The 9,724-nt window shown below is 38.0% G+C and overlaps 1 protein-coding gene across 1 annotated transcript in view; it reads left to right on the forward strand.

The window, feature by feature from the left end:
* Nucleotides 1–8,602, forward strand: part of LOC104530135 (mineralocorticoid receptor) — a 95,757-nt gene extending 87,155 nt beyond the window's left edge. Inside the window, exon 7 of the mRNA XM_010174637.1 lies at nt 4,825–8,602. Coding sequence (XP_010172939.1) covers nt 4,825–4,980 — 156 coding nt within the window. The 3' untranslated portion in view covers nt 4,981–8,602. The remainder of the gene's footprint in view (nt 1–4,824) is intronic.
* Nucleotides 8,603–9,724: the final 1,122 nt, after the last annotated feature.

The following is a 9,724-nucleotide window of genomic DNA, read 5'->3' on the forward strand; positions in this document are numbered from 1 at the left end:
TAATCGCAAAGATGCTTCTGATAGAGAAGGGACTGTGGGCTTTCATACCACACTAGGAGACTGTGAGAGATTCTGAGGTTAGAAAACTAACTGAGCACAGAAATGTGCACCCTTGCAAATCACACAGTTCTTAACTGTTTATGGAAATAAAAGGGCATGGTGAGGTTGCCAAACTAAAATAAATTATTTTTGCTGTCAAAATTCTGCAAGTGCTTGAAGGTCACTGTAACTGTATTAACTTCAGGGGCTTCATTAAAGGATTAATTTTTTTAATTATGAAGAACAGTATGGGTGAAAAAGTCCATTTTACAGAAACCCCACCCTAATAACAGAAAATGATGTTTGATTAATACTTCTATTTCTCAGAGGCGCTTAATGCAGTGTACAAATGCGAAGATTGATTAAGTAAAAATCTTAGAATTACTAAGGCTGCTATGGTTTTGAAAGTGTTTAAATGCAGCACACTGTAGGGCAGAGATGAGAGAAAGCTTCATAATTAATGATTGAAGGGTGGTAGCCAACAACTGATAGCTTGCTGGCAGAAGAGCTGTCATGTCTCACAGCAGTCTGAGTGACATGGACAGGGCAGTTCTGACCTGTGCGTCTGCATCCCTGCAACCCAGCTCATATTCATGTATTTAGTGGTATTTGCCTGCCCAGAGAGGCTGCAGGCTCCATCCTGGGAGATACCCAGGACCCAGCTGGGCAAAGCCTGGCAGTGCCCGCAGGGAGCAGGCGGTACCTGAGCTCCTGTCCCCTGGCACCAGCCTGATTCCCCCATGTGCAGAGGGAGCCTTGCGATGCCATGAAAGGTACTGAGCCATGTTTTATTGCCAGCTCCAAAGTTGAACAACTACCTACTAAAGCAGTAAGAACAGTGTCCTTGTTGCATCCCGAGAAAAATGGGAATTATTTTAGTTGTGGCCTTACCTGCACTGTCTGAGCTCTGCTAAGCTGGAACCCTTCAGAAGCGTGCTTCAGTAGCTGAAATAATTGGAGACTGGAAAAGTAAATACGTTTTTAGTCACTGTTGCGCTGCTTGTGAAAACCCTGGTACTTTCATTCACATTGCTTAATTAGAGTTGCCTTTCAGGCTGCTGTACTGGAGGAGGTGTCAGCATTTCCAATATAAACCTCGAGAAGCAGAGGGCAAAAGCAGTCAGGTGTAGTCACGACTTCTTAGAGCACAGGGATTTTAGAAGCCTTTGAAGAACAATCAGAGGTATATTTGATTAGAAGATTAATTAAGCTAAATCTTGAAGTGCTGGATAGCTTGTGTTACCTCACTCTAGTGTATCAGTCACTGTTGCTGCAGTGACAGAGCTTGTGTGTTAGAAAAGCAAGAAAACTTTTTAATTTCATTACTGAAGAGGGAACTTCTCATTTGAAGCAAAAGACTAGCTAAATTATTTTCCTGTTATAAATCAAAACTGTATCAGATGAATGTTGCTTGGGATGCAGAGGCAAGTACTCACATTTCAAAATTAACACTGCCTGTGGAACCTGATTTTTTCATCCTTTCGGTGCCTCTTAATGCCGGGGCTGCTGGGTTGGCAGGGGGGATGGTGCCTTTGAAAATACGTGAGCACACACCTGCAGGAAAAAAGCACTTCTCATGGCTCAGTTCTTGGTCTTTCAGCCTTCTCTAGCTGACCTTATCGTATTTATGTTTTAGTACCTCTGAGGTGGCCTTTGGTTCTCCCACACTTCCCCAGCCCCAAGAGCCATGCAGCTTTTAACGTGGTAGCTAAAAAGATCCTGACCATAGTCCCGTGTTCTTGTGACACACGTGGCATGCTTCCTAATACTCCTGGTCTCTTAAAGTGGTTGGTGGCTATCAAGTATGTTAAAGTTGATAATTTTGCTTAAGAAAGAGAGAGAGGAACAAAAGTTTAGCACACTAAATAGGTATAGAATATATATTATCCTTAAGGCTCCAAACTCAAGTATTACATGATGGGGGGGGGTTCTAGGTATTTTATTTTAATTTGCTGTGTAAATTTAACCTTTCTCCTCTGTGGTGAGAAACAGAATGTGCTATGTCATGGTAGTATCCATGATCACATCCTCATTTTTCCCCACTGGACTGCTAACTAGCTCATTTATAGTACAGAATAGTTCATGTTATCTTCATGAATGTTCCTATTTTTCATTTCCCCTCTTGACCACATATGCACCAGACATAGGTATGTACTCGATACTACTAGGAGCTTGTTAAGAAGGCAGAGTTGATAATTTGCACGTAGGCTTTTCTGCGATAGCTATCTCACTGCGTTCAGAGGCTTCACAAGAGTGTGGAAAGGCAGAAATCAGCTTGACTTGCACAGAAGGTGAGCCATCAGCACAGCAAGGATGGGTGGCAGTGTGACAGAGATGACCCCCACCCCCTCACTGACATTCAGTGATGTGAAACTACTCATGTTCAAGTTTAAGAGAAGCAGTACCTTCAGCAGGTCATTACCCAAGGTTGTGTTGGGGTGCAAGGCTTAGTTTGCTTAGGTGCTGGCTTTTGATGACGCAGGCCAGGAGGAGGTAGTGGCAGTTATATCAAGAAACAGCTTCCTTCACTTTATTTGGTTTTGTGTTACGATTGGAATATTTTTGGCACAAGGTATATGCAGAAAGAACCTCCTCCTGGTGGGTCAAGTGAACCTTTGAACATCAGCATTTTTTCCCTTAAAAACCAAATTATGTCTATGCTACTTATTTAGTGTGCATCATCTGTTTAATTAATTAGCATTGCCTCATTACATGCCAGATCATCAGGAATGAACTAAGCAACAGCAGACAGACTTGTGAAGTGCTCAACAGCAGAAAGTCATGTGTTTGAGTGGTCTCAGCACTTCTCTGTGTTGTTCATAAATTGCTTGTATGTTTGCAAGAACAGCTGTGAAAGTCCTGAAAATCAGCAGTAAGGTACAGTGCTACAGGACAGTGGTCTGTTACTGCCTCTATTTATTTATTTATTTGTTTGTTTTTACATTTCCTTTTCCACCTTGCAAAAGTCCACTTTTATTTACTCTAAACAGGGGCTTTACTGCAGAGTGCAACTCTCCATGTTAAGAATTGAAACAACAAACTTCTGTTTGATAAACTAAACAAGCAAAAAGGGTTTAAGTCCTTTGCAAGGACATAAGGCACAAAAATTAAGCTGTGCGTAATTTTTAAACAGCAGAGGCTCTAGTTTTTCCTCACTTGCACAATGCAGTAATTTGGTGAACTGCAGTGGAAAGGAATACACTAAAGAGTGCCTCAGAAGTTGACTTGCCTCTTCCTCTTGGCTGACTTGTGTTTTCCTTAAAGGAAAGGTAAGAGCTACAACTTGTAAGACTTCAGGAGATTTATTTAGATCACACCAACCAAAAAAAAATAGTTTTGAAATACTATTCTCTTACTATTAAAGATCATGATAAGTGCAGCTCAGTTGACCCACAAGATTGCTCTGTCATGTTTTTATCATTAAAATAGAAGTAGTTACCGAGGCAGTGATGCTGGAAGAGGTCTTCTCATCTTCACACTTCTCTTGCTCTGATGGCATGTTGCTTTATAGCAAAGATAAACTGTAGTTTGCAATTTTGTGTAGAGAAAATAACACAAAACGAGAGACAAAACAAATTTGAACACTCAGAATGGAAAATTAATGTTCATTCTTGTAGTGTGCTTCCTGTAACACGTAGGCCAAAATGAAGCGCTGTAACTGACAAATGACAACAACACAACTTGAGACAAGATAGAAGAATTCAGACTAAAATTTATTGGTACTTTGAAGACACACAGTATTTTCTTCCACACACCAAAAAGCTTGTGGTACCTGTAATGCTGTGTAGTACTTCAGCTGGAGACCACCTTTATGAGGATTACAAAATGGCTGTCAGTTGCCATGTGGGAGACCTGGGATTTGGTTTCACCTGTGAAAAACTTCTGTCCCCCAGAGGAAGCCAAGGAGTGCCATGCTGCAGTGCAAGGTGCTGTTTTCTTCTGCTGGTGGAGGTATATAACTCAGTGTTGTGGTGTTACAGAACAAAGCTTCCTTCTCTGTCACTGAAGAGCTAATTAGAATTATTTATCTTTAAAATTCTCAGCATTATGCTTAAGCCACGGAGAGAAAGCAAAATATGCTGTTAGCCACCACTAGAAAAATAGACAACTTGAGGGTTTTTTCCAAAAATAAATGCTTCCCTAAATATTGCCTCTATAGTTTAATGAGTAGTAAGCAGAAAAAAAGCTGGGGAGGAGGGAGGGTGTGTATTAAAAAATGCATTTATATATAAATACTTTACCAGATGAACAATTTCATATGGACTGTGATGCTATAAAACCTGAAATGCTACAGCGTGACACAGCATTCATGTTGTTGAGCTAAAACATCAGCTGCTCCAGCAGTTGTACATTGTGGCCCCTGGAGAGTGCACTGAAGTTAACCAAATAATCTGATTTAACGACTGTGGATCCAGCTGAAATTTAGAGATAAAATAGTTTATGGCTGATCTTTTCCCTCTGGGTAGGAGGCTTTGTTTTCATAGACATTGAGTACCTATAGTTTTCATGGTGGCCAGTTGCCTGTTAGTGAAATGAAAAATGCAGTTACACTGAAAAAAAATCAAATCTGTGGTATCCTGGTTTTTCCTAGTTAGCTGGGTTTAAATGAGTTAAGTAGCACTTTGGGATTTGAGTAGTTTTGTTTGCTTTTTAACCCCTGCAAATGGACTGCCAAGTCAGAGTAAGATGTAATTTCTTGGTATTTCATCCACTGTCAATGAGCTGTTGTTTGCATATGAAATTCTCTCGTGTCTTTCCTAAAAAATGTTTCTTTCTGTATTTCAGCTTGTTAGTGACTTACTGGAATTCTGTTTCTACACCTTCCGAGAGTCTCAGGCACTGAAAGTAGAGTTTCCAGCCATGCTGGTGGAAATCATCAGTGACCAGCTACCAAAGGTGGAATCTGGGAATGCCAAACCCCTGTACTTTCACAGGAAGTGATAGAAAATGTCTTAAATGGAAGAACTCTGCCTTAAGTTTCCCTGTGTTATTCCACACCCATGAAGAACCCAAGAAACCATATTTTAAACATGCTATTTACACTTGTTCAGCAGTCTCTGAATAGTCTAAAATCATATGAAGGGTTTGGGGAAAGAAAAGCAGTTGACTCGGATTTGGCAAGACCTAGATGTTTGGAAATTACCCCATAACCCTAAAACACTTAGAAAATGTTCCTGTTCCTCTGGATGAAAAGCCATATCTAGTCAATAACTCTTTGATTTTGATATTTTAACAGATGGAGTTTTAAATATGCCATGTAGTTTCTGGTATTGTTTGCTTGTTTTAAAAGGGTTGGAGAACTAATGAGAACTTTTTAAAGCTTACCCTTGGTTTGCACATAAAACGTAAAGTCAATATGGGGCATTAATATTCTTTTCTTGTAAAAAAAACAAACAAAAACTATATATACACACACACATATACACACACACACACACACACAAAAACCCTAACGTGTAAAGTAATAACAGAACATTTGGTGTGGAATACTCTGTTATCCCCACCTGTGGCATTTGTTGTCCCATGTTATCCCATCATAGATGATATACACTGTGTTAAGTGTCCATTTACTATTTAATTAAAGAGGATAAGATGTGAAAACAAATGCCCTGGTATCAATTTATAGTATCTATTGTGCTGGCTTTACGAATAATTTTTTGCAGTCTTTTGCTGTACTGTACATTGCTGTATGTATAAATTGTGAAGGACCTGAAATAAGGTGTAAGGAACTTTTGTAAATGAGACAAAAAAAAAAATCTTTAATGGTTAATAGGATGAATGGGAAAGTATTTTTGAAAGAACTCTATTTTGCTGGAGACTATTTAAGTACTATCTTTGTCTAAACAAACAAGGTAATTTTTTTGTAAAGTGAAATGTTCTGCATGCATAATGAACCGTTTACAGTGTATTTAAGAAAGGGAAAGCTGTGCCTTTTTTAGCATCATATCTAATTTACCATCCTACAGTATCTGTTGTAAATAACCACACTTAACCTTTTTGGTTGTATTTAAGCCTTTCCTTTTCCTCTATATTTTTCTCCCTTTTGTCTCGCTTGCAAGCATATGTGACTTGAGCACATCTTAGAAATCCTGCTTCATATTTCTGTAGGAAACTACAGTATGTTGTGTTTGCCACTTCACAAAGGTTTCATTTAACAAGACAAATTACAGGCTCTCCAAAGCTTTTGCCAGCTTAATGATATAGTGAGTCCTTGCCCTCTGGTCCCTTTCTCCCTCAGGGGAACAGGGGCAAATAAGATGTTGAATGATTTTTCTTTTTTTTATTAAGGTTTCCCAGATTGTTTGTTTTTCCTTTGAATACTGGATACGTAAAACATCTTAAAAGGTCAGATTATTATTTCAGAGGGGGGAGAGCGATTTCTGGTTATGATGAAGGGAACATGCAGATCATTACAGTAAGTATATTGAACAGATTTGTGGTGGTGAGAGGGATGGTCAGGTGCTGATAAGGGCAGATTAGCTGAGTAGAATTTTTAGTGATAAACTCAAACTGTATGTAATTTTGTAAGCATTTTTGTAATAATCAGAATACATCTGAGAAGACAAATGTTCATGCTACAAGTTCAACTCAGTTGATCTGATTTTGTCTCAAAAATGTTTTCTCTAGAGTAAGACTGCAAAGAAAAACTTTTTGAGGTGATTTTCACTATTTCACAATTTATAAGCAAATACAAAATTTTGGAGTAGAATAGAGGACAGGTGAACTTTTCTGAGGCTCAACTGTTGCTACCATATGCTCATGTTTAAATAGAATAGTTTTTCAGAGTCCTAATCTATAGTGTTCTCTCTGGGTGCCACTGGTGTTTTTGAGCTGTAGTTTGTCCCTTGGCCGGTCAGAATGTACCATTTCTTTTAAATGGTGGTCGAATTGAGAATTCTACACCCTTTCCGAGTCCAGATTTTGAGGTGCGCTTTGGTGCACTGAAGACAGTCAGTGCTACTTGTCTTTTTAAATGACACCTGCCTTATGCAATGGGTAATCTGTAAAGACTGTATTCAGAGAGGGTTTTTTATATATAAATATATACATACATATATTATTTGCATTTTGGAAGTCTAATTCATAGGCAGATCTTTAACTACTGACCTGCACAGCAATATGAAAGCCAAACTTCCAATGTGAGATACACAGCATGCAGACTGATTGTTTACAGTAAAGACATGGTCATACATCCATCTTTTCATTTACTTTTTTTTTTTTAAGTCTAAAATAGAAAGTTTCAAAGCCAGGTTCTGGGTGAATACAGTCTGCAACAGCTTTTTATATTAACAAAGTTACTGCCTCCTTTTCTGTCTCAGAGTAACTTTGCTTGGTTAAAATAGCAAAGCCATATTCTACACGTCATTGTTAAATGCCTGTCCCAGTCCAAATTGTTGTCTGTTTGCTCCTATTTTTGTACCTTATTACTTTTAATCTTGGTTTGGTACAATTCATAATTCACAGAAACTTCATATAATTAAACACACTAAATTAGTTTTAAAAAGCAATTTATATCTTTATGCAAAAACGTATGTCTGTCTTTGCAAACAACTGTAAGCAGATTATAATAAATCCTTTACTTTAATCACCTGTTGTTGATGAAACCATTCATTGATTATTATTTTTTGCTAGAGATCATTGAAATAATAGATACAATTGGATATAGATGTTGTAAGAGGCAGTATTCTCTTATCAAGGACACGTAAGCAGAATAGCCATCACTTTTTTTATCTAAACCTGTGTACAGCAAAAAAACCCAACAACCCTAGTTTTTAGCTACTGGGAAGTTAACGTTCTTTTGAATTTGTTTAGAATGAAATAGGCATTTGTCTCCTGCAAAATACAAGACAAACTAAAACACCTTGTAGAAGTGGGCTTCTGGTCACTGAGCTAAATTATTTTGTTGTAAGAAGGAACGGGGATATACAGCAAGAGCATTGTAAAGACAGTTTAAAATGTAAAATAGTGTTAATGTACTGCAGTGGGTATTTCAGGAATACTACACATGGTGCGACTGAACGGTTGCGCAAAATAGAAAAGATTAAAGTTGCAATATCAAAATCCTATTAAAAAGTTACTTTACAATCAATAATGCAAAAAGCTAATTCACAGGGTGGTGTTTTTCACTGACTTGTTCAAACATTTATGAAATTAAACAATTCTACAGTTAATGCACTTTTAATTGTTTATTAAAGATTTGACTTTTTCTTTTTTTAGAGCAATGTTTTCAGCTGGAGGTCAATGACTTGATAAGATAGACAGCAGTTCTGAGGCCAGGAAGCTCAGAGGAATGTTTTAAGAATTCTTGGAGTTTAATTAGATTCCTGGATGAAAAACAAAAGCAGCCAGCAGTATGGTGTAAACAGTAAAAATCTATGCATAATGATGCATTTATAATTAGGGGTTTGCTTCTGTATGTTTAAAGCTTTTTAAATAAATAGAAAATATTGTTTGGTCTTTATGTTAATGTCTGCAAGTACCTATTTTTCTTTTTCTTTTTTTTTTCTTCCTTTTTTTATACAAATTGTACAAATATACATGAATTAAACTGGTTTGATTGCAAGTATTTCTTGCATTTTAATCTCAGATAGGTGCTGGTGCAGTTATATCCACAGAGACAAGCTTCTGCTCATCTAGAAATGATATAAAGTAATTAACAATGCAGCTTTCTTCATACATCTAGAAATTTGGTTTCATCAAGCTCTATGAATTTGGATGATGCAGCACCTGTGATGGCTTCAGCCAGAGAGCAGCTACTTATGCTGTAGAACAAGGAGTGCCCAACCATGAGGAATGTGGTTCATTTAACCTGGATAACGTGCCAAACAACGTGGTGACACCGTTACGGGCACAAGCTACATCCCATTCAGATAGACAAACCCCCCAATCTCCACTAGCCAGGCAAGTCTGGCTGCCAGTTAACCTGAAGCTGCTGTACCCACTGACCAATGAATTCCTCTCATGGAAATAGAGGTTCACTGTTTTATATACCCAAGGTTTCCCCAGTGACTAAATCAAACTGCCTTCTCAGCGTGAGGTCTTTTCCAGTTATAATTATAGAAAGACAGTTAGAGGGGGAAATAAAACTCCTGCTATCCTGGCTTGTTCTGTGCACTGTCTCAAAAATTCACTGCCAAGTTCTTCACAAAGCTAAGTCTCTAGTGTAAGACCACCATTTAATTCCTTTTTTTTTTTAATAACAAGTTACACAAACTTTTTATTGCCAGAAATCCTTGCACCTGCCTTCTGTTTGCTGAATTCTCAGAAGGAAAGAATAGTAAAGAATCAGCAGTGCTAAAAATTTCCTGTATGTTTACAAGCAGATGTATCTGTCATATGCTGTTGTAGAAATAAGAAAACGCTATCACTACTTAAAATCGTGATGAAACTTGTAGTCTGACCTCAAGCTGAGACACTGCTTGCTTTCAGGTATCTACAGGAGTGAAAAAATGCCCTTTCGATTCAAAAATTTTGCTGGGTAAAAACATGCCATGCCATAGGGTTTTTAAAAGGACAGTTTAATTGTAGACGTCAATAGGATGAAGTTTATTTGGTGCTTACCTGTGGTTCCTGCAAGCACAGATGAGGGCACCCAGTTGAACTCTGATGTAGAAAACGATGTCCAAGGCACATTCAGTTTAAAAGGTGAAATGCCAGTGAGGTCTTTCAGTGACACTGTGCTTAG

This window comes from Antrostomus carolinensis, unplaced genomic scaffold, assembly GCF_000700745.2.
Source record: "Antrostomus carolinensis isolate BGI_N321 unplaced genomic scaffold, ASM70074v2 scaffold36238, whole genome shotgun sequence".
NCBI classification, from domain to species: Eukaryota; Metazoa; Chordata; class Aves; order Caprimulgiformes; family Caprimulgidae; genus Antrostomus; species Antrostomus carolinensis.